The sequence below is a fragment of the Patagioenas fasciata genome, chromosome 2, assembly GCF_037038585.1.
Source record: "Patagioenas fasciata isolate bPatFas1 chromosome 2, bPatFas1.hap1, whole genome shotgun sequence".
NCBI lineage: Eukaryota > Metazoa > Chordata > Aves > Columbiformes > Columbidae > Patagioenas > Patagioenas fasciata.
The window spans coordinates 165,120,780-165,147,169 of record NC_092521.1 but is presented as its reverse complement, the minus strand read 5'-3'; the positions used below and the strand labels follow the sequence as shown (position 1 = coordinate 165,147,169).

Genomic DNA, 26,390 nt, shown 5'->3' with positions numbered 1-26,390 from the left:
CATTGGCTTGGAAAACAGATCCCATGCAAGAGCACAGTAGTAGAACAAACAGATCCCCTCCACTGAATAATTTGCAGAATAAGTGGAAGGCGGTGTCCGATTCTCTGGGTAATTTTGTATTTTCCCTTTAGACGGCAGATGGGAAAGAAATATATCTGCTACCTGCACTGACCTCACTTGCCATTTTGTTACTTAAAAGTGATTTTCCTTACTAGAGAATGGAAAAAAAATGCCACAGTGATGCACAGTCATTTTTTGAGGTTTTAAGTGCTACATTTTTTATAGAAAAGGACAAGGAGTTGAACTAGTCACAGAAGCTAATTTACTTTTAGTCCAGCTTGTTCTAAATTAATCTGATTTGGATACACTGATGTGTTGTCTTGACTGAATTTAAGCCTTATTATTATCTTGTGACTAATGTATAGAGTTGTGTTAATTAAAAATAACAAAAATTAGAATCTGTCAACAGTAGGAAAATGTAACTGACTTTAGCCATATGGGAAACTGTTAAAATAAAGCTTCATTTCCAGTGACACATTTATATTAGATCCATACACAGGAATTCATTGCAAATCACTTTCAAATTTTTACGGAGGCACTGACTGAGAATCCACATGGGACTGTTACAATTATCTAATCTAGCACAGAATCATAGAATCATTTCAGTTGGAAGAGACCGTCAGGATCATTGAGTCCAACCATAACCTAACTCTAGCACTAAACCATGTCCTTAAGAACCTCATCTAAACACCTTTTAAACCCCTCCAGGAACAGTGACTCCACCACTGCCCTGGGCAGCCTGTTCCAATGCCCAACAGCCCTTTGCGTGAAGAATTTGCTCCTAATATCCGATCTAAAGCTCCCCTGGCACAACTTGAGGCTGTTTCCTCTTGTCCTATCACTTGCATCTAACACAAGCCAGAGAATTTCAAATAATATCTTGGCATCAAACAGGATTGTCTGTTTAAGATAGAACATGTCTTCAGGAAAGACGTCCGCTTGACAACAACGTCTGTTGATGGAGAACCAGTGAAATCCTTACACAAGTTTTTCCAGAGGTAAATTAATGGTTGTCACTCCTTTGACATTTTTAATCTATCTTTTAATTTTCAGAATGACTACAATTAAAATACTAATTTCAAAGATGTTAAAGGGAACATTCCGATTATACTGAAAGCTTTTTAGTTGTCTATTATTTTCTTTACTACTAATAAAATATGACCACCACCACAGCAGGGAGTAGAGGATTCAATCAGTCTGTCTCTCAATCGCATAGGAACCCATGGAAAACTGAATACTTAGCATGAATTTCAGCTCCATCTTCAGTTGTTCATATATACGTAATTAAAATATAGGTGTCCACATATGAGCTGGGTGTCTCAACTCCCCTATAATCAGTGGAGATCTAGCGAATACAGTCAGGGGAGCTTGTTCAGCTCAGCCTGGAGGAGTCAATTATGTTTAGTCAGCCAACCTGCTGTCAGCTCCACAGATTGCACTGGGCAGGTCCCAGTTCGCATACATAGATCTATGCAACAGCCACTTAGATAGAAGTTTGTTAGTCTGTAAACTGACTTTTGCTTCAGAAAATCGCTTAGAAAACAAAACAGGCACATGAGATCTGAGATGCTGTAGACTACCCAAGTCATCTACCAAGGGGTGGCAGTTGTGACCCAGAACCTGCATCCAAAAGGGAGACAAGACTCTGCCTTGGGGTGTCTCACCAGCACTAGATGCCTCCAAATAAGCAACTGAATCAAGCCCGTAATTTACTAGCTGCTATACTCACTCCAAGCTAAATTTAAATTTACTTGTTTCCTTTTTAATTTAAATCAGAAGAACGGAAAGCATACCTGGCAAACATCATAGTGCTCGAAGAGGGATAGTAAACCAATGTCACTGCGGCTTGTGATACCTTTCAAAATCGTGATATTGCCATTTCCAGAGTCCAGCTCAATCACATTGTTGAAAACGTTGGACACAGCTTTGCCAGTCAAAAACAAGTTCACCAGTTCCTGTTTGTGACGTGTTTTAAAATAAATAAAACAAAACAAAATGTAAACCACATAGTTAAACGTCTTGTCTCTAAAGATGTCAGTACAAGATTGATTCAGGATTGATAAATTTACACATACATGAAATCCTAAACTGACGTGGTGACTTTAAGTTTAGGGTTAGGATTAGGATTGCTTACAAAACTCCAGATATTTTGGGGAAAATCTACTCCTAAAGTAAATTGAGGAAATACTAGCAGGGTTTTCAATGTTCATTTTTCCAGAGGCAAACTGCTAATAATCAATGTTCTCTCAACCTTAGTGTTGCTGTGGGTTTTTTTTAATTAAAACATTTTGGTAGCTCTTTTTCTCTACAATGAACATTACAGCATGAATGATAGAAATGAAAAGCCTGTACAGTAGTATCTGATATTTCTGCATGTGCTGGATGATGTATTTTGAATGTTGGACAAGAGTTGTTACAAGATTTTTTATTTTCTCACTGATTATTTCTGGATGAACTTAAGTCTCATTCAGTAAGGCATTCAACCATATGGCTTCACATCTGGTCCATATCACTAATAAACTTGCCGCAGCAGATTGTTGATTATTTCCTCTCCAATTGAACTAGAATATGGGTATGTCAGAGGGTAAATACTTGTGAGAGAGTGGGTGTGTTTGCATGTGCATATGTGAGTGTGCCTAAAGTTAGAGGAGCAGAGACATCAGACATTTTGCTTGGCATAAGATCTTCCAAGGGCCAGCTAGGATGTAAGAACACATTACGATATCTAGCAGCATATTGTGCTACAGCAATGAACCAGCTAGCTATTAATAAACAACATGTGCCAAGGAATTTGAGGTGAAATAATAATAAGAAAGTTTCCAGGAAAAAAAGAGTCCAAACTACCATGCCTGAAGACATGAATAACACTGGTATTGCCAATTTGGACCTGATGTATGGTGTATGATGTACGTAATGTATGACTCTGCACATTTATAGTCACGTGTTTCTTCTGGAGTTTATAGGTTCTTATGGGTGTTTTAGCACTTGTAATCCACCAGTGATGATCCACCATCTTCTTGGGGAATCACCATGTAACCACAGTATAAAAGAGAAGAACATGAAGCTTGTGTTTTGCACCCAAAATGGCAGTGTATTTAATATTCAGAACACAAAACTGCCCATGTTCCAGCTTTGGGGGAATCCATGTCCCAGAATTTTGGGATCTACATTCCACCTATGTACCCAAGGCAAAGGGTTTCCAACTGCGTGGATGCTTCTGCAGTCCTAGAGCCAGTGGGAGGTGTTTGGTACAGAGAACGAGGTGAAATTTAGACTACATAAAGTTGTGGTCCTAAGTGTCAAACAGGAACAGACACACGCGGACCAGAAAACCAAGCCAAAAAGCAGAAGCAACAATATACTAAAACACAAGGAAAAAGAAAAAAGGATGAAGGTGTTTTACATTACAGGAGAAAAGGAAAAATAAGGAACTTAAAATAAGATACGCCATCTCTTCCCAGAGATCAGTTCACAGCTCTGCTTGCAGAACATCCCCAAGATCGCACACTCAACTTACCTGAGTACAATAGCCATGGCTGCCAATCAATCGGTTTGTAAGTACATCAAAATCATTGCGCACCCTGAAAAGGCATAGATCATACAATTAAATTAAGAGTGGAACATACAGTAAAACTGTTTTCCAACCATAAATACAGTTTTTTCGGTTCTTTCAAGGTCGTTATTTGTGTGATAAAATGGAAGTGTATATATCAACTAAACCTGTGCCAAGCAAAAATTTGATAGAGCTAGACTAATGAAAATAGCTGTAGAGGAGACAAGAAGCCATTGTCACCACTAGTTAGAACTTTAGAAATTGGAATTACTGGACTACTTGTCCATGAAACAAAGAAAGAAATATATATATATATATATATATATTAAAAAAAAAAAAAGACTCTATGTGTACATATTTACAATACTGCTGCATGGTCCCTTCTTCTATTTTATGACATCAAAGAGAAAAGTCTGTGAAATTGCATTATTGATGAATATGAAGTAATATATCCCCAAACTAAGTCCCCTCTCCCATAACTCCTGGAACTATTTAATTAGTAATTGGTTGATGACCTCAAAAATAAAGGTTGTAACTGTAATAATTTTTATCCTGCAGATATAATGTATTTGCAAACATTATTTTATACATAAATAAATGTCTCATTTATTTTTTTGATCAAAAATAGTGTAGTATACTTTGGGACAGCTATGGCAATAAACCTCACAGATTCATTCTATGGTTCATAAAAAGCTATCTCCCTTCAGTATAAAATAAGTTCTTCTCAATTGTTTTGACTATATCTGGGCATTGTTCCAAAGGCAGACACAATGGTTGATTGATCGTCAATTAAGAATTATTAATAGTTATTCTATGTGATTCTGTGATATACCTGGCCTTCTCACTCCCATTTGACTTGTAATGTCTTCTACGCACCCAAATGTTCATGTTTCCTTGCAATTAGCACAATTATTAAACAAACAAACAAACAAAACCCACAAAGATTAGTTTGTGACAAATAAGAATTGAATTGGTGTGGTTAGGGTACAACTGGCTAGAAATTTCCCTTCAACATTGCTATATACACCATGTTCAAAATTTATTTCTTAAGTAAAAAGCTGGGACATTACCAGTTTTCATCCCAAACTTTACATAACTAGTTTCTCATGGGTTTTCTTTGAATGTGAAAATAAGAACCTAATAATCATTTAAATCAAATCACCACCATTGAATCACAATTCCCTTATTTAAAATTTTATTTTAGAGATAATTTACTCTCGGTCATAACAAACGGCCACAATAACATCTCTTGCTAGTGTGAAATCAAAGAAAAGACCATGGAAAATGTGCCTGTGATATGGAAAATTCTCTCATGCAACATTGCGAGGAATGGATGAGGTGATAATAATCTTTGGATTTTGGCCATTTTTCAGTTTTAGAAACAGTTTCATCTTGAAAACGCCATAGCCTTGTTTGAAATGAGTAGACTATACAATATGCGTCAGTTAGGGACAATGGGACGTACGACAAAGACAATAGGAGGAAGTTCTAATTTCATCTGTAGGTACAAACAATATGGGAGTTCAGAGGTGTATCTCAGATTTTCAAGAAGAACATCTGCCATTCAAATCACCTCTGCTAATGAGGAAATAAACATTAGGTATATACTTAAGAGGTTTACACCTATTGTAAATGGTTTTAAGATTATTATTCATACCTGCCAAAGACTTACCAGCCTCTGTGCAGGTGTATTTATTTGTTATATTAAAAGGCATCTCCTGCTAAGTGCAAGTACACTTCATGCAAAAATATCAGATAAAGATAGCACTATATGTTTTGTTTTTTGCCAGGCTGTGCAGGCATTCATTGATGACAAGCAAATCTGAAGCATTTGTTCATTCTGGTGTCTTGGCTATCAGGTGTCAAAACAGTCGTAATGAATAAATCATTACTACTGAAACACTTTGTGTCTGCATGAAATTTTCCACTTATAATCTTAAATCACTTTAAACCAGAAAACCCCATTAATTTTAAGCCAGGAGACTTTTAAGTATCCCTGTCATCATCAGACAATGAGTTAAAGACTTGACTTTACTGAATCGCTACTTCTGCATGCTGCTTTGACAACATCACTCATCAATAAAAAGACATGACCAGAGAGAACAGTTTTAATGGTAAATACTTCTTCCTCGTGCTATAGAATTGGTATTTTCCAGTGTCATGGTAGTACATAATTCTAACGGGAGAGCTAACTTGGAGAATGGTGGGTTTTGTCTCACCTAGTAATACTGTAAAGTCTGTGAAAAACAAAACAAAACAAAAGAGAAAACAAAACATTCAGAGAGCAAGATACTGGTATTAAAATTAACCATGTTTTCAAATATGCTTAAGCACAATCTTCCACAGGAATAATTTCCTGAGTTGATATAATTAAAAAGTTGGCAGTGAGATGTGCTAAATTTCAGATCACTCTAAGATCTCCCATCCTGATTTTAATTTTAGCTGTACTGTGTGTAATGTGACGTTGCTTATGTCTGTGCTGAAACCAGGGAGGAAAGAGTTTGAATTCTGAAAGGAGTGAGTAAAGCTGTGGCTTCAGCAACAAATACCCTCAAATTAACATACTTCCTAATGTGCATAAAGTTTACAGTTCTGCTGTGTTTCAGTTTTTGCCCTGGGACCCTTGAATTGCTGAATTCTCCATTCAGCAGTGCTGGAATTGCTTAGTCCAGCTTTTCTGATATCTTGACAAAATGTGGAGGTATTTTTGTATGCACACAGAACCTAAATAACATGGCAAAACTCACCTCCGTATAGATTATTATTTTTCTACTGTTCTTTTAAAAAATATTTATATTTTTTTCCATAACAGGGTGATCAGAGCTCACCTGTCTGTTCCTTCAGCATGCAATCTCTTTTTTTTTCTCATATTATTATTGCATAAAATGAACTCGATTATGTGGCAAAACGAAAAGATGTGTAAGGTGGCTTTGCAGCAAATATTTACTTTTAGGAACTGGAGAAATCTTGTCATGATAGAAATCATTAAAATACATCTGCTGTGAATTATACATATGTTTTCTAATGGTGCTGGTTTTAAGGCAAGAACACCTGAAATATCCTTTCCAAAAAGTATCTTTCATATTTAAAATCTCGTTTTCTCTCCATGCTCCTGTTGGTGAATCTGTGTTAATCTTCAGCCTTGTTAAAACTGTTAGTTTCAAGTTACAAATAATGTAACATTAAGGATGTAAAACACTGAAGATGTATTGATGTCCTGAGCCAAACCTTTGACTGCTCTGAATTGTTAGTCATCCTGACATAATCTGATGACTTCAAGGTAGCCTTGACAGTTCTTATTAGGGATCTGTCCCACGTTTTCAATTCATTAATCTATTCTGGGATGTACAAATTATCACACAGAATCCCAGAATGTCAACGGTTGGAAGGGACCTGGAAAGCTCATCCAGTGCAATCCCCCCATGGAGCAGGAACACCCAGCTGAGGTTCCACAGGAAGGTGTCCAGGCGGGTTTGAATGTCTGCAGAGAAGGAGACTCCACAACCTCCCTGGGCAGCCTGAACTATTCTGAGAGTTTAAGACAGAGTGACAAAAATCCCAGAGTTATAAGAAACTGTAATGGCCGTATAAACCTCAGCACTGATGGTGTATCGACAAAATAAGCTACAGTGATCTGAATGGACTCTATTAAAGTTTTAAAAGTGCATAAATACAAAATACAAGTATTTTGAGGACTGTATGCTACAATATAGTATAATCTGTAATCAGACAAACTTTTTCTTAGCAAATAACGCTGAGCTAGATAAATAAGACATTTTAAAAATGCTTCATACACATTAAATTCCCAATTTATTTCCAGGAAAATTCTTGCCAAGCCTTAAATGGAGAACATCTGAGCATTGAATATTAAATATAAAAATCACATACAAACTGTAGCACTGGGAATGACATAAGACTATCAAAATATGAGTTAGTTCATGTCAGTTATTTACCCTAGATATTGTTTGGATTGATAGCAGAAGAAAATAAAACAATAAAAAACAAAATGTGGTGTATTCAAGTAAGTGCTAGCTGGTTTACAGTTCTTAACTCTGTGGCAAGGCTGTAATAAAAAATTGGTGACCTCATTTTGTTCATGGCAACAGACAGCTATATTAACAAACACACAATTACAAGTCTACTCCAAAAATAGAATTTGGGTTGGGAGGGACAAAAACTTGTCTTCAAGCATAAGGATTTCAAATAATTACAATGGGGATGTGGAAAATGACAGGATGGGTGACTGGTTTATTGTGTAAATGTTCCATAATTTTCCTTTTTTTTTTTTTTTTTTTTATACTGACATACTGCAAAGGTTTCAAATGAACGTTCAAAAAATAAGGGAAGAGCCCCTTTGAAAGAGAAAATATATTAAAAAATACTGTTTGGGATTCAAACCACTGAAAGCAAGGAAGTGGCTTCATTCGTTACTTATAATTTCTTTCACATACCTTCTAATTTAACAAAGATCTTAAAATGTACATGTACTGAGGTAATAATGCACATTTAATTTACCAGTTCTGTTTCTACAGGGTGCTAACACACTTTAGAAAGTATTTATATTTCAGAAGGACAGTTCTGATGGGAAAAAGGGATTAATCTATGAGCACATTCAATCTACGGTTTCATTTTTTAAAATAAATAATCTTTCTCATTGAATGCAAGATTTCTTCCTGAGTTCAACACATTAAGCAAAGACACTAAACAGAATCTGCCTAAACATGTTGGCCTTACATTCAGCAAACAGCTGAATAGTACATAGTATTGTAGTACACTGGCTGAAAATTCGCAAAAATATGACAGCATTTTTGTTACTGCTCTATTTTATAATAGAATGACACTTCTTCTTTCACATCTTCAGAGTCTTTTTAATAAATATACTTTATATCCCTAAAATCAAAAGAGGACATTTCTGAAATGCTTTGATTTTCTGACAGAAAGGGAAAAAAAACAAAACCAAACCAAAACCCAACTAAACAGAAAACAACAACAACAACAACAACAAAACAAAACAAAACAAAAAAACAAGACTGGGAAGAAGACAAAGCTAATCTATCACTTAGGGATGGGTTTCACATCAATATTTTTTTAGTGTCTAAAGATGGCCACATAAACATCAGCTAACCACTTTGGGCTTCTTTACATTTTTGTATATGGAGAGAAAGTGGTGTATCCTGAAGGTAATTTATATGACCTTGTTTAGATAATTTGCAGAGCAGAGGAAGAAACTACTGGAAAATGCCTTTTCTCCATCTGAAGAACATGAGGCAAAGGGAGTCTGCCCCAACTCAGGCATGGCCATGTAATTGCTATATACCAGGGACTGGACAGATAAAGCACACTCACAAATATGTGGGGACTTCAGATAGGCAGAGTATATATATCTATATATTGATATATATATATAGATATATATTTGTAGATTACAAGCTGAGAAATAAGGTTGCTATAGAAATGACAACACCTTGTAGCCACCCTTGAAAAAAAGACTCCTCAATTGCACAAGGCAATTAAAAGCAATGCATGAATACCCAGTTTCAAACAGTCACCTTGTTATAAGTTTTAGTTCAACAGTAGCAGGATTTGAGCATTTAGATGTAGTTGGATCAGAGGAAGCTCAGATGGTCAGAAGAAGCCAAAATCAAGAGGTGGAGTACCTCTCCTAGGAGAAGAAACTATGAAGACAAGGACCATTTCACTGCAAAAGAGCACACCTGATGGACTGCAACCAAAGTTCAAAAACTCCTCATTGGCAAGGAGAGGATTTACTCACTACTTTTCATAACATATACCAGGCAACACTTGATAGACTTATTGGGCAAAAAGTTCAAGCAAACAAAAGGAAAAACTCCTTGGCAAAACACATAATGGCACTGGGGAACTCATTGCCACAGGATGTTGTGAAAGACACAAGAGTTAAAGGGTTCAAAAAGAAAAATTCGTGGAGGATAGGTTCATCAAGGGCTCATGAACTCAGTGGTCAGGATACAACTGCCAGCTTAGGAAGTCTCTTAATTACTGACTATCGGAAACATGGAGAATATACCAGCCAAAAAATTGCTCTATATTCACCCCATATCTTAAGCAGTTTCCTTCAGCAGCCACAGCTTTCCACTACCAAAGACAGGCTAATAGGTTAGATGGACCTTTCCTTTGATCCTATACAAACAGTCTTAAGGAACCGAGGGGCAATTAAATCCATGTATCTCAGATACTTCTCAGAACAATACTCTCAATTCATATTAGCCAGGGTGTGGACTACAGACACATCCCATACTGGGATAAAGCTGAGGTGTGGAGAGGGGGAAGAAAGGAAGATGATGTTCTCTGCATCTGGCAGGTGAAATCCAGCCATCCCAGCTGCTCTTTCATAGAAAACTACATTTCTCCACTGTTTTCTTGGCTCTCCATACGTTTCACAGTGGTAGAGCCTGAAATCTAGCCATAACTTGGGTGTGTTTATTGAGTCACAGGGTAAGTTTACTAATACACTTTCATTTTGTATTAATATTGTCCTTTAAATTAAGTAGCTCTTCTCAGCCCTTCTTGTTTACTTACAACTGCTACCCTCCCATTTTTTAGAAAATAGTTATGTGCCTTCTCAGAAATTGTTTTTTAGGCTAGGAAAGATAAAAACTTCTGTTATTCTTTCATAAGACAGATTTCTCTTTCCTTTGCTCTTCTCTTTCCCTACACTTCTCCAGTTTCAATGGGTGAACTCAATTTGACATGGCATTTCAATGAGGACACTTTAGTGCCTTGCACAATCTATTAATATTTCTTTACCTCTTAAAAATATTTATGCCGATACACACTAAGAACAAGTCCAATGCTATTTTATAACGCTGGCTCAGAATCACTGCGTGCTCCACTACTCATCTCTTCATCCTGCCATTTACAACCTATGAACCCCCACAGTACAGTAGTGAGTAGTCTGTACGCATGACCTTGTAGTTTCTGCAGTTAAAATAAATTCTTTTTTTTTATCACCCTCATCATGGAGCTGAGCCAACTCTTTCTGTACAACATGATTTGTTCTCTGTATTGACGATGCCTTTCAACTTTTGACTCATCAGTACATTTCATTAGCGCACCACTCCCTTTTCCAGCATTACTGGAGGGAATAAAAACTAAGTTTAATCCCAGGCTGATCATTGAGGAACTCTATCAGTAACCTTCCCCACACTGATAATGCTTTTCTGAGCCCCTTTCCTTTATCATCTTTACAATTATTAAAAGATCTCTTATTTTCACATTAGCAAATGACTTCTCATTTGTCATGATATCAATTACTAAAACCTGTTATTACCTCTCCATTAACTAATTTTATTCTAAGGGGTTTGGTTTTTTTTTCAGTTCAGCTAGCAGTTGTCTATTCACTATTATAATTACATGCTTTAGTGAAGTTCAGATAGTATTCATCTATTTCATTTCCCAATTTGAAAAAGCTGTTCTCCTCTCAAAGTAGTCTTGCATAACTTCTCTAGAATCAGAGTGCATTCCCTGCCGTTCTCCATTTACCTCTGTAGTTAGTTACTCACTTTTCAGAAGTTTGCCTACGGCTTTTCAACCTGCTGAGATTAAAGGCTGTTTGGTCTGCTTTTCCATCTTTATTAAATGTAAATATTGTTTGCTATTAAACTGCTATATGATGCCTTCTGTCATGAAGAGGCATTAAGCATCATTGTCATTATATCTGTGATGTTAGTTATTTCAGTATTTGGAGATGGAGAGCATCCACTTTTCCAGACTTACTGCATCAGAGATGCAAGGTTATTATATGTTTTAATGGGGCAAGTGCTATAGTATGACAAAACATGTAAGCTTTTAGGATCAAGTCCATAAAGTCTGACAAAGCAAACGAGAGCTCAGAAAGTCTTGCATAATTTCAGGAATGAGATCTAGGCAAAATGATACCCGGTTTATTTTTTCCTTCATATTGTGTAGCCACCACTTCTCCAGGTTCAGTTCTACTTCTTACAAAATTAATTCCATTTCTATGCATAGTTTCCAATTATCCAGAGTAACTTTGCACCATGTTGTTCTCCTTATTTGAAATATAAGGCAGAATATTAATTTAGATTTGAAAGAATATTTACATTATTCCTCATATCAGCCACATCCACTTCACATCTTTTCCTGATCTCTTTTTATTGATACTATAAGGAAATTGCTTGTTATTTATTTCTGTGACTCAAGGTCTGGGTCTGACCTCATCTGAATTGCATTTTTTCTTTGTTTTTCGACACCAAGACTCAGACCACTAGTGCTAGAGCTATTCATTCCCCACCACACTTCTTTCATTCCTTTACAGTCTTTCTTTGGAGATCAGAAAATTCTCCAGAGAATGAGCTAATAGCCTTCCTTAATTTCAGGCACATTCCCCAGCATTATAATTTATCCAGATCTGTTCTAGAAGGAACTGGATGTGTCATGAGAACAATCTGGATTTTTTCCCGTTGTCATAAGAAATCTTTCTGGTGCATACCCACAAGAAATTTGCTATCACCCAGAATATAATCCACTTGTCTGCCAGTAAGAGGCTTCCTGAATTCTCTCAGCAGAGAGACAATGGTGACACATTTCTCTCCATTATTTGTGTAAATCCCAATTCTTTCCCCCTCCCCTACTTTTTTTTCATTATTTCCCAATATACCAATCCCTTACCTAGCAAGATGTCAAACAGAATCACTGTAACAACCTCTTCGTCTTCTTGATTCTTCCTTTTTTGCTGAGTTTGGTTTCTTTTTCTTTTTTTTTTTTTCTGTTTTGTTTTGTTTTGATTTGATTTTGTTTCCTTTATGACTAAACTTTATTCCTTGTTCTTCTGTGCAGTAATTTCTTCAAACCTAATTCAGTTCTTCCTCTTCTTTGCCTTTGTGGTTATGTTTCCACTTGGGTCACATTCCTTATCTAGCAGGCTATGTAGCTTCCTTATCTTCATATCTTATTCATCAACCTACATATTTGTGTTGTGTCAGACCCTACTCTCCTTTCCTGTATCTTGTCTTGAAAATCCCATTCTACCATCATCTCTAGCTTTAATCTTCTGTCCCTGGCTCCCCTCTTTCTCAAGTGTTACAAGTTGATGTTTCATATATCAATATATTCCACTCCATATCCACTTTTGAAAGAATATAAACCTCATAGTTTCAAACCTTGGTTTCACATACTCCTCCAAATATTGCTAAGACTGTTTCATTATCCCTGTCTTCGTGTCTTTCTTTGAAGGAAAACCATTCACTTACTTCAGGCAAATTCCCTTCTTTATTGCCTCTTAGCAGCTGAAGCTGTGATCTGTGCTTCATTAAGGTTCTATGTTTATTCATATAATTATTAATGTAGCAAGCAATTCTTGCCCAGTGAACACTCCAACTAGAAGGGCCTATGCCTAATCCACACAACAGAGCCTCAAAGACAAAGATCCTGAAGATTATGAATCGCATGCAACCTATCAAACAGGAGCCACAGAAATTCACTTACCCAAACATACAAGGACTCAGTTCTTCCCTACCAAGCACTGGATCCCACACAACTCTCCTATTTGCTCTCCTCCAACTGTTTTGGGTAAAGCTAATCTTGTGCTTGCTCCATTTTGTAAAATCACAAATGAGTCTTGGAGAGGTCTGAGACTCAAGTGTGGATTTTTCAGTTAGGTCAAGCTGACCATTTTTTAGCACGGTAACGTAGTTGACAGCTGTTTCCCCTTAAAAATAGCTGCTTCCCTATCTTTTTCAAACACCAAAAGACTAAGCCGTAAAATACACGACGACATGTATTTATATTGCATAACTGTAAACACTGAGTGAAACCTGCTCAAACACGTAATTTCCCCTTGCTGTTGGTCTCCCAGGCATACTCAAGTGCAGGGAACTACATCTGAAAAAGTTCTCCCAGAAAACTGGCTCATAGAAAAACATCTTTCCATTAAGAAGTGAGTGTGCTCCATGTGATAGGATCTTTTATGTGAAGTCGTAATTGCTTTTACTGCTGGACAAGCCAAATGGCTATTCCACAGAAACCTTTTCTTCACCAGCCAAATGGCATGAGTAGAGTAGGTGCATTTTATGGGAACTCTAAATTAGAGATTAGTTCTGAAAGAGGAAGAGATGTCAGTTAAGAAACGTGGACTGAGGGTGGAGGACCCATTGTTCCACCCACAATTCATATGTCAACAGAGCATCACTTTCCTTTTCAATGTTCTACGTGACTGAGGGCTTAAAATCAAGTCATATGTCAGAATCACGGTTATTTCGCAGTAAATGATAACGAAAAGGACACATAAATGAGACAGAAAAGGACAAAGAAAAAGATGACTTGATACAGGTTACTAAAATGATGATTATCTTACACATCTCAATAAAATCTTATATTGAGTAAAGGTAGTCCTCCTAGAGCATGGTTTTCAGTATGTTTTAACTGCACTAGTATTTTACCATTTTAGTATTGTTATTTGAGATTATTTAAGATTATTAATTGTAATGAATTGTATGGTGAATTAAGAGTGCTTATTCTGTCCTTGCAGCAATATAAAATAATCCAGATGAAAATGGACCAGCAAATGATGTCTGAGAGGCAGGTAACATTATGGCTAGAGATGCCAAAGTCCAATATTCAATTTACAGTCTCTTCTCTGGTTTGTGGCACCTCATTCTGGCCACAGTAAAACAATGTGCTCACGTACTTATAGCACATGCCCAACAAATTATACATATCTGGAAGCTCCTTGATAAATCAATTCCCACAGGCTTCTGCTTCCCATTTGTCACATGTCCCCCCTCTTTTATGAAAACACTGTAGAGCAGGAATTGAGTGGCTATAGGTAAACAGCTGATCTTGAGGTCAGGTAGAGTCTGACCCACAGTAATTGAATATATCCATTGTCTTACCCTGCAGTAAATCAGAGATAACTTTTTCCTGTGTGAAACAAGGATGAACACATCTCTTTGCCCTATACATCAGTGCACATATGGTCAGAGCTATTGGGGACCAGCCAGTGGCAAGCTGAGGTGTCTCTGGATGGGGCTTTACTCTTTCTGACTCTTTCGCAAGGAGAGCTTCTGATTTTTATTACAGTCCATAGATATTACTGCAATATAAATAGATAATGTACATGTATAACAGTATGTCTCACAGTGAAATGCTGTCCTATGGAGATGAGTAAAGACAGAACTGTTATGTATTTTTAAAAGTTGACAAAAATAGTTTGCCAGTGGACCAAAGCAGGAAGATTCTTGCAATATGGCTTGCAACCACATAATTACAGAAATAAAACCAAGTTGACATGTGGATATATATGTTGAAGGTAGACGCTCTTCATAGCCAGAGAGGGATTGAAGCAACAGGTCCTTTAGGTCTGATCAGGCTTTCGTTTCCCATCAAGTTCAAACATGTCAAAACTTCTCTCCCCTATAATATGCCAAGTATAGCTCATCTTAATTTATTATGGAAGGATAATTTCTGAGATGGAATAGCTATACCAGAAAGGTATTAACATGATTTGATGCTTGTGTGTGTTTATTTCAAGGATGGATTAGAATGAAAGATGAAAGAAAGTTAACTGCCCTAGTCCAGAGAAATGGTGCCTCAGGAATGAAGAATAGGTGCTCCATGGCACAGAACAACATTGTTTTAATCATATTATTCCACTTAGTAAACAATTGTTAATTAATGAAGATTCCAGAGAACTAGATAAATTACTTGTAACTAACGAGAGACTTATTTGGTGTGAGAAGTCCTAGACTGGTACGGAATCAAAATGTGGTTTATTCCCTTTAATAACAAGGCAATGACTTTTGGAAAAAAAAATAAATAAAAAAATAAAATCCTCTTTTTCTTTTTTTCCCCACAGATAAAGCCATTGTTTTCATTATTTCCACATGAACACCTCAGGGAATAAATTGAAAAGATACCCAAATGACCAACATTGGCTGCAGAATTACATTTGTGCTCTGCTATCAGTGAGTGATAAAGTGTCCCTAGGTTGACAAAAGAGATTGCAGACACTGGTGTTTTAATTCTATTAGTTCTATTCTAATTCATGAGTTACACAATGAGCCTGGTTTTGGGAGGAGGCTCTATTTATGTTCTCTAGGTAGTTTGAAAATAGGGGTACTTTTCCACAAAGGAATTTGACCTAAGGAATTTTCCCATTCAGCATGTTCTTTGCTACAAGAGGTTCTGGTAATGATGGGTTTAGGCAATAAAATTATTGCACTGATTGTGAAAAATATGGCAATGAAAAGAAACAGTGTGACTGGCTGGTAAGAAGCTGAAATTTAAAGGCAGCTTTTCGACGAATGGATCAGAATCAGCCACATCCCAGTATAGCAATGGTTTTGCATGAGCAAGCACGGTGAGGAACATGTCAAGTGTTGGAGGTGATAAAACAGCATCTAGCAAAGAAAGTTTGTGCTGCAGTTCCAGTATGTGTTGTAACTTAGGCAAGACTGGGGTGTTTACTGAATCTGCCATTACTGAGTTAGTGTCAACTCCTGTGTTTTCACAACTTTCCTACATGCAATGTGCCATTCTCAGATGCAATGGTGAGACCCACATGGGGACTTGCAGCCCACCTTTAAGTTCAGTCTCTCCCAGGTACGTGGAAAATATCTGGTAGTTTTTAACAATATGAAGATTTTAGTACACATTCAGGAAGATCAGTCCCCTGAGCTAGTACAATACGCCCACTATTTCTTTAATTTTACACTGGTTGTAAAAAATTAAAAAAAAAGATATTACAATGGTTAGTGACCAGCACTCCTTCCTGTACCAGAAGCAACAACACGTTCTCAGCAACTTCCTCAGGAATTCTCACTCCTCTTTGGCCATTTGTTATCAGTTCTACCAGTGATGATCATTAGTGCGTGGAGTATGATAAACTCATTACCAAAATCTACAAAGCAGTGCAAACCCCTGCATTTCCTCGCACGCATTGCCATTAAATAAAAATACTCAGATGGTCAGTGGTTTAGAACAACTGCCAAATAGACCAAAAGCCAGCCTGTCCCAGCCTCCAGCCAGCAACAGCATCAGCAAACATCAAAGTAGAACACAAAAACAGGGCTCATGGAGATTACATCTAGACAGGTGTGTTTAACGGTACTAAAGGACGTATGTTCCAGTAATTTGTCTAAATTTATTTGAACCTCTTAACTCTTCTGGCCTCCTCATCTGCCAGTACTGAAAGTTATTTATGCTGTGGAAAAAAAGTACTGGTGTTTGCTTTAAAACCGAAGTCTGAGCATTTCCATGACAGCTCCCAAGTGTTTAGACTCCGATAAAAAATGTATAATCACTCCTTATTCAACATTATCATGGATGTCCAAATTTTTGTCACATGCAAATTATTCCTCTTCAATGCCAAAGAAGAAAGATTTCATCTGTTCTTGTGCAGAAGCAAGTCCACACTAAAGGGAAACAGTGTGTTCCAGTTCTAATGTCTCTTTATTGACCTGCAGGATCAGACTACATGCAAGATAAAGACATGAGAAAATCATATATATATATATATATATATATACACAAAGACATTACTCTATTTTTATTCTGTTCTGATTTATTATCACCACAACTTCCAACTTATTATTTCTTTTTTGTCTGCCATAGAAAGTCGAACTGATATGTTCAGATAATGAAATTACTAGTAGTGGTGCCAGAATTTGTCTCCTTTTTTATAATAGCCTATTTAAAGCTCATCACTACATTAAGTATAGCTGAATAATGAATCATGAATAATGTTTCACATTATTAACATTTCATCTCCCATTTATTGACCAATCACTATAAGACAGAATTCATTTCACCACTCGATGTTTACAGTGTAAACCCTCTAAATTAGTAGGTCATTTAAACTTTCTTTTTATATAGAGGAGATAAGTAAGCATTTCAGGGGATGCTTTATCTAAGGTAGACATTCAAAATAAGTCAAATGAATCATGATGTTTTTCTCTTTATTTTGAGCACAAGGGAAGCCTAGATACAAATATTTCCATAGAAAGTAAATAAAGATAAGTAAGGTAGATAGCACTCTCAAAATAGTGAACATCTAAGAAATAGGAGTCTTAGCTAGTAGTTCTCTCTCCAAAATCAAAGAAAAATGACAGGTACTGCCCACAGCAATTCTCCTCACCTTTCTTGACACTTGTTTTCAAATGGGATGGCTTCTCTCTTTTCACTGATTATAGAGCTGAGAGGAATGAGACTTGGTGTAATTTTTAGAAGATGAAACTCAGATGAGATTTTTCCATTGTTTGCACTATGAGATCTTCCAAACTGCTAGAACTTAGTCAGAGATTTAAGAAGGTGCTAACAGGTCATGATCATTCTGAACCATATCAACCACAGTAGCTATCATTCCTGAGTTGTGGTCACAACCGCATCTTCCATCAGGACAGACACAAGCAGCATCTGTCCACAGCTGGGACTGCCCTGAGGAAGTCTCTAAGCCTCATGGTCTCATTATCCTGGCACATTCTAGATCAGTTCTGGGTGGGTTGAACTGCACTGGTCTTGGTACAGTGGTACTTCTCCTTCAATTAATTAATAACTTCATCATTTAGTCCTCATTCAAAGTCTTTTAACTTATAATTAATGCTTCCCCCACCATACAAATAAGGTATAATTATTTTCTTCTAATTATATCCTGCAGTGAAAACTTCAGTAAACACTGGAATTATTTATGGAAAAGAAAACATTGGGAAGAATAGTTTTGATTGAAAAAAATATTTCAATATTCCTTAATCATGGAAAAGGTTGTCAGGCATTGGAACAGGCTGCCCAGGGCACTGGTGGAGGCACCATCCGTGGAGGGGTTTAAAAGGTATTTAAACGAGGTTCTTAGGGACATGGTTTAGTGCTGGAGTTGGTTAGGTCATGGTTGGACTCGATGATCCTGAGGGTCTCTTCCAACCGAAATGATTCTACGATCCTATGATTCCAACATATCAGTCTTCTCTTTGTTTAACCTAATGTAATTTTTTTAATTTGCTTCCATTGGACATACCTCTGTATCTTACACAATGCTGGTTTTTGATAACCATGGTTCAAAACTATTCCATCCTTAGTCTTCAACTTGCTTACAAGAAATGTCAATTATTTATAGAAGAGATATTTACCGAGGGAACCCAGAAAGTCAGCACCGTGGGCATATGGTGAAAAACTGATCCAAACAGAAGCATTTCAACACGATTTCAGAAACTAAAATATGTCAAATTCTCAACTAAAATTAAATAATCTATCTAGTTTTTCCAGTAGAATATGCACACAAAAATGAGGACAATTGAAACTTCCATGGATTTTTCTTTTATGTATATACTATAAATACAAAAAACAACAACAACAACAAATCCAACAACAACCACAAAACAAACCAAAACAAAACCACAAAACACCCACTGATTTTCTGCATAAAAACTTGGAAACTGGGACAAAAAATAGTCCCAGGGAGATCTATTACTGGACGAAAATTCCATTACCTAAAACGACTCTTATTTGTCTTCAATTATTCATCCAAAACTATGCCAGTTATGTAAATAATTGCTTACAATGTTTGTAACACCCACTAGATGGTACATATTTCTTGATAATATGAACAGTGAGTTATTTGTCTTGATATTTATGATAACCTGAGAGAAGTACTATGGCAGAGACATTCAAATCTGTTACTGAAAATTGCATAGGAGAAATTTAGTTAGCACTTCTAAAAAAATTTATGCAAAAGTCTGGAAACACATTCCACTGTATCTAGTGATAGAGAAAAATTCCTGCTTCTTATAAACAAAAGATAGGTACCAGCGCAGTGTATTATAGAGCACTAGTCAAGAAGAGTAACTCTACTTTAAAATGAAGTTCTGCGAGTAAGTCATCAATCTTCCTCAAAATAGAGCCTCATTTTATAAACAGTTCTTACACTGTAGACCAGAATTGTAAAAATATTTAGAGACATAAAAATGCAAATAGGCACCACAAGGAATGTTCACGTTCACTTTAGACACTTTGCTCCCTCAAATACAAACAGAGATGATTGATTTGCCTTGTCTTAATCCATCTGTTAAGAACTGAGAGGTGATGGAAAAAACAAGCTCCTTGCTTATCTTATTAAGGAATGTTTACCATGTTACAGCAAGCAAATCAATGCAATCAATAGCAATTAGGAACATTGCTGCTACCAAATGCCAAACCTGTCATTACTTGCTCAAATACCTTTACTAATCTGGACCTCTCCACTGTAACTAACTCAGCAAAATGAGAATAAATGACATGTTATAAAATTATCACATCATTCTTGTTAGAGTGCAGAAGTGGAGTGAAGCCAGCAGCCTGTAGTGTTACTGTAAGCAAAAGAAAGGAAGAAATGACAACAAAACAAACAAAAAAAACCCCAATCTGTACACATTTAAAGGAATCTCAGTGGGTTACTAAATGCATATCACAATTTCAGACTAAGTTGCTACTTATTTTCAAGACAATGCAGAGATGTAAGAAATAAAAGCTTACACAAATCAACCTCATGCTGCTTTCAAGTGCAGCTGCTCTCTTCATGTCAGTTGTTATTGCCAGTTGTCAGGGAACAGTTCTTTTCATTTGCAGATAACTCTAGGAGATTTTTGTAACGGTGGAGTTTGACAAAATGAAGAAAGCTTTTATATTCCGACTCACAGGAATACGTTTAAGCTGTATAAAAGCACAATTAACCACAACTGTGCTTGGGCAAGCCTTGGTGAGTTTTAAAAGAGGCGGTAACAACTACCCCTTAGCCAGAGCTCAGTATATTTATTACGCCAATTAACTGAGACCAGGTTTGTCACACCTTATTTTTAAACATCTAAAATTAGCTGTCTAATCCTTTTTACACTAGGCTTTTTTTATCATTATCATTTATGGAGAGATTGGAATATCACAAACAAGTTATTCATCCCTACTTAAGACAAATACCTAAAATATGTGAAATAAATAACCCTCTAAACGAGTCTTGCTTTCCACTATCAAGACAGGGAGCATAAGCAATACCTAATGTTTAGATAGAGTCATTTATATCAGAAACGGTAGGCTGATCACTGTCACTTTAATAGAATATATATATGTGTGTGTATACAACAAAAAAAAAGCCAAGATTAGGTAAGTAAATCTGCATAGCTTCTGTATACTTATCAGAGTAAACATCAAAACAGATTAAAAAGGACAGAGTACATCATGATTGTTTCCTCACTTTGCAGAGCTTGTTTGCTTTGCAGTTTATGAAAAGAGAATACAAAGACACTCACAGATTGATAGATCTTGATAAGATGACAGACACAGTCAGAAGGATGCACCCACAGGGTCCAATTTCAAACTGGAAAAGCAAAGGATTGGTTTTATTTTGTTTGTCTTGTACATTTTTGCCCAAATCTAATGAAATGCAAATCAAACTGGAAGCAGAAAGAATTGTTCTTATTTACTTAAACACTGATTTCGTTGCTTTGCTTGTTAAGATGCAAGACATGTTCACACAGTATTTGAAACAATGCTCAGAAGACATCATATGAGACTGATAAACACAGAAAGACTGAACTATAACAGGTTTAGTACCTTGTCTATACACAGTACCTGGTGAATATTCTGCTGAAGAAACACAATCAGATCTTCATATCTTGTGGCACTATGTAGGATTAGCTGGGGAGAAAAGTAAGAAGAAAAATAAGTAACTGAAACAATACCAACTTATTTTTATAACCTGAAATCTGAACTAATGTAGCCAAAGTTTTAGATCTGATGGGAGAGATTTCAAGTAACAAATTGAGTAAAGATTTAACAAAATCTACCTCTTATTATTGTTCCTCGGTATAGTACCAGTACTTCATCTCAGAACGTCATATATATTCTGAATTTTTAAATACTGCTTCTTGGTTTTAAGTGATAGAACAGACAGTGTGACTCAATTTTAAGCATTGTTTATGCAACGAAAAACAATTCCTAGAACAAACACATGAATTCTGCAGCTTTAGAGGACATGGAATGGGCAGGTAGCTCAGGAGTTTGTACCAATGTGGTGAGGAATCTATAGCAAGCATGTATCAGAGCACTTCTTATTATACTCAGAAATTATCCCCTGAATGCTCCTATTTAACACGAATTTCAGGAGAGTTCACAGATCCAGGCCTTGACTTCAAGATTCCTTTTTTAATTTTTCTATCTTCAGATTTTGACCGAAATTATTGCCTTGCAGATACCATATGAGGAAAGATCAAGCAGTCTGGATTATATTCCTTTCTATCACATTTTCACTGTGGCCACATCCACATGATCTTTGATAAGCGATGATTAGAGGCAGCACAATGGTTTTAGTTGCACTCTGAACTAGCCAGCAGCTCAGAATTATGTTAACATATTAATTAAATAATCTGTCTATAGCAAGCATATTATAGCCAAGGCTTTATGCTGCATTTACCCTATTTATACAGGTTTTCACTTCCAGCCGTTCCAAAACTGTCTGGTTCTGAAAAGTTTTTGACACATCTATTCCTCTATTTAGGTGGCCGGTAATATTTCCTTAAATCAGTAAAGCCTGGCTCATGGCATCACTGTTTGCAAAGCCATTTGAGAGTTTCAGATGGAAACAAAGGCATAACTGGAAAGTATTTTGCCATCTGGAGCTTCTGGAGGAAGAAAAGAAAAATAAAAGGCAAAGAATTCTGTGTAAGACAAGAAGAAAATAGTTCCATTCGATGCTCACAGCCATGATGGTTAACTTCAAAAGATCCACATTCACTTTTACTGCATATCCATAAAAGCAGACACAGTTTATAAGCTTGAAAGGTAGATGAAACAAAAAGAACTTCAGAGAGCCCAATTGCCTGCAGACACTGAGACGAGTCAGAGCCAGTCAGACTATGGGATTTTGTTATTTCCTATTGGTTTTTGGACCACAGCTAACTGATTAGATATAAAAGATTTTAAAACACTAAGAGAGCAATGGAAATCAAATTAATTGCACTGAAATAAGAAAAGCTAGGAAGAGGATATATGAAGAACGTTACTGTGAGTTCCACAGAGCCTTACAGTTTCTAAGATTCCATCTGCCTTGTATTTTCCCAAGGGAGTGAACTGTTGCCTTCCTGATGGCCTGGAAACGAAATTCAGACAAAACCAAAGATCTTGTTAAAAGGACAAAATGGCATTAAAGAGAAATCAACATGTTATATGAACTGAATGATGAGCCAAAGACTTGGTATTATTTTTTTAACTACTTCTTTTTTTTAAAAAAGGACCTCTTGCATAATAGGCTTATATTACATATTAAACAAACTTTAATCAATTAAGTTTATATTTCAGCTGTGCTATCGCAGAGTATTTAATATGAACTACAAGTTTCTCTACACAGAAAGAGGATAAATATATTTTAAAGATGTTAATGACAACTTTTAATGGAAAATAATATTAGAGCAATGACATTAAAACAAGTAGAAGAACATATGTACCACATCGTCACAGGAAACATTTTAGAGATGTAAAATATCACTCAAATGTCTTTGAATTTGCTTGCTTCTATTTCAGGTTCAAAGAAAGACTTCTGTACCCAAAGGCTTCTGTGTTATTTTTCAGCTATCTTAGTTGTTTTAAGAAAAGAAATGACCTATTCTCACAAAACCCGACTCACTTCAAAATATGCAGGAACCAGTACAGCCAGAGCCAGGAATTTAAAATTTAGACGTCTTGTGTACAGGCAGTTTTGCATTTCTCCCTAAGGCATTTGAGATTGCATAAATAAGCCTTACAAAAATTTCATTTTTTAAACTACATACATGTGTAACAGACACAAGTATAGGAGCACTGTACAATAACTAAAACTGCTTCTTCTACTTACAGTGCCACAATTGCTTTTTCGTTGCCTCCTGCACGCCACAATATGTCTGCAATAGCCATGGTGAGGCATTTGGTCCTGTGAGCTTCCGAAGGCTGAAGGCAACTGCGGTGTGGGAAATGCAAGAAACACAGAAGTACCAAAACGAATATTCGGAAGCTTATTCATCAGATACAATATTCATTAGATATCATACACAGATTCATAGCAAGTTTCTATCTAAAAGAACAAAAGCAGTTTTTTAGAGGCTATTTAGATGTTGTAATGCCTAATAGCAAGGCTCCAGCAAGTTGCCTCAGAAAATTATAATTTAGGTATCTTAGTTCCGTCTACAGTCAAGAAAGATACAACTTGGATGGCCAAGGAGGGAGCTAGTATTGTGACGGAGAAGACATACCAGGTATAAAGATACAGAGGAATCTGACCTTTCTCTGAGGATGAAGCATCTAAATGAAATGCCATGGAAGCACTGACTGGGCAGGCAGGATGAAGAGTTCTCTCTTTGCTGATGACACCAAACTGGGAGGAGTGGCTGACACTGGAGGCTGTGCTGCCATCCAGAGACCTGGACAGGCTGGAGAGTTGGGCAGGGAAAAATTTAATGAAATATAACAAGAGCAAGCATAGAGTCTTGAATCTGGGTAGGAACAAGCCCAGGTTCCAGAAAAAATTGGGGAATGACCTATTAGAGAGCAGTGTAGGGGAAAGGGACCTGGGGGTCCTGGGAACAGCAGGGTGACCATGAGCCAGCACTGGGCCCTTGTGGCCAGGAAGGCCAATGGTACCTGGGGTGGATTAGAAGGGGGTGGTCAGTAGGTCAGAGAGGTTCTCCTGCCCCTCTACTCTGCCCTGATGAGACCACATCTGGAATATTGTGTCCAGTTGTGGCCCCTCAGTTCCAGAAGGACAGGGAACTGCTGGAGAGAGTCCAGCGCAGCCACCAAGATGCTGAAGGGAGTGGAGCATCTCCCATGTGAGGAAAGGCTGAGGGAGCTGGGGCTCTGGAGCTGGAGGAGACTGAGGGGTGACCTCATTAATGTTTATAAATATATAAAGAGTGAGTGTCAGGAGGATGCAGCCAGGCTCTTCTCAGTGACAACCAATGATAGGGCAAGGGGCAATGGGTACAAACTGGAACACAAGAGGTTCCACTTAAATATGAGAAGAAACTTCTTTACAGCAAGGGTATCAGATGCTGGCCCAGGCTGCCCAGGGAGGTTGTGGAGTCTCCTTCTCTGCAGACATTCAAACCCACCTGGACACCTTCCTGTGTGACCTCATCTGGGTGTTCCTGCTCCAGGGGGGGGATTGGACTGGATGATCTTTTGAGGTCCCTTCCAATCCCTAACATTTTGTGATTCTGTGATTCTGTGATTCTCAGGACTGGACTGAAGAGGTGGTAAGAGGACATGGTGCTGCTATTCAGCACCAAAACAACTCTAAGAGGTAGGTGCGACTGAAGTCACCACTGGAATCTGGGCTTTCTGGAACCATTGTTTGAGGTGAACCACCTTAAATATCATTGTAGGCATTTAAGAAGGTACCTTGGATCTTACTGAGGATAATCAGATCCAGTCAATAGAGCTGTATCTAGAACAATTTCCCCTTTAGATCGGTAGTAAAACAAACTCTGAGCACAGTGGGTAGGTCTCTTCTCCAATCAGAAGCAACATGGAAATTTTCAGGAATTTAAATTCATCTAGGTCAAGTGTTAACAGCAGTGTGTTGCATTTAGGGGATCTGGATGAGCTCATGTTGCTCGCAGTGGTGGTTGGACGGTTGTGATGGGTACATAAGCTGAGCAATTGTGATTTTGCTACCCTATGTCTGTATGTTCTATGGCAATACCCTTGTACTGCAGATGAATTTAAGAGATGACATGCACAATCTCTACTCCTAGAAGATTAACACTAAAGATGATGTCTGATTTAAAGGGAACAATTAAAACTGTTATTCTCATTGTGAAAATGGATGAAAATCATGAGAGGACTACATGAGGTATGATCAACAACAGGAATTGATCAATGAAAACTAATCTTCTAAAAGAAATAGTGGATGTTCTTTCAGAATACAAATTTATAATTGATTGAGCAAAAATCAGGTAAATGTACTTTAGGAAACCATACTGTATTGGTTAATAATGGACATGATACACTAATTCATCTTTAAATCTGTAACAAAACTGTTTTAATATTCTGTAACAGGATTGCTTTCTATATTGAACATGATTTTCAGTTTACAAAGACCCTCATATTTATTTTTTCTTAACTTACAAATCTACACCCTAATGTTCTTACCTACTACTGAGCTTTGTCTAAAGTATCATCTGCAATAAACACTATGCTTGCAGTTTTTTTAAAAGGTGAGCCCCAAAGTGGTGACATAAAACATTTTGGTAACTAACATGGTATTGGTCTGTGGAGCCTCACTGTTTCTGAAAAAATTTCACTTAATTGTTTGGCTTGGAACTTACACAATGATGTGCAAATCTACAAAGTGTTTACATGAATCTATTGATCCCAAACATGTAAGCAATGCTGCCAACACATTTCCTACAAATTGTGTTTTGTGAAGTTTTCTAATACCTCTTGTTCCTCTACCGTCCAAGATGTGAATTGAGAAAAAAAAATTGAACATAAGGCCGAAAGTCACATCATGGAAAGCTGGTAGACTTAAGACTAAAACCCCACATCCATGAGCCTGAAGAAGTGGACAACACCTCTATGCCCCTGGGAAGCACAGAACTGGAATTTCGTCTAGTGGCTTCAAGAATGGCAGTCTTTGAAATTCAGATCTTATCAGTTTTAGAGTGTTACCAGCATGGGAGGTGATGCCAGAACTTGTTCCCAGCATTTGAGTAAAAGATCTAATAATGCAAAAGACTAAACAAGAAACACCAAACATCAAAAAATTAAACAGACTTTCAAGTTCAATGTC

At 37.0% G+C, this 26,390-nt stretch overlaps 1 protein-coding gene across 2 annotated transcripts in view; it reads right to left on the bottom strand.

The window, feature by feature from the left end:
- MINDY4 (MINDY lysine 48 deubiquitinase 4) overlaps positions 1–26,390 on the bottom strand; it is a 75,273-nt gene that overhangs the window by 21,894 nt on the left and 26,989 nt on the right. The window contains exons 10-15 of one of the 2 annotated variants that reach the window (XM_071805374.1): positions 23,457–23,558; positions 22,652–22,715; positions 21,182–21,265; positions 20,878–20,945; positions 3,578–3,641; positions 1,854–2,015 (exon numbers count right to left, since the gene is read on the bottom strand). In XM_071805374.1, the coding sequence (XP_071661475.1) occupies positions 1,854–2,015; positions 3,578–3,641; positions 20,878–20,945; positions 21,182–21,265; positions 22,652–22,715; positions 23,457–23,558 (544 nt within the window). The remainder of the gene's footprint in view (positions 1–1,853; positions 2,016–3,577; positions 3,642–20,877; positions 20,946–21,181; positions 21,266–22,651; positions 22,716–23,456; positions 23,559–26,390) is intronic. The other variant, XM_065832210.2, reaches the window with a different exon arrangement.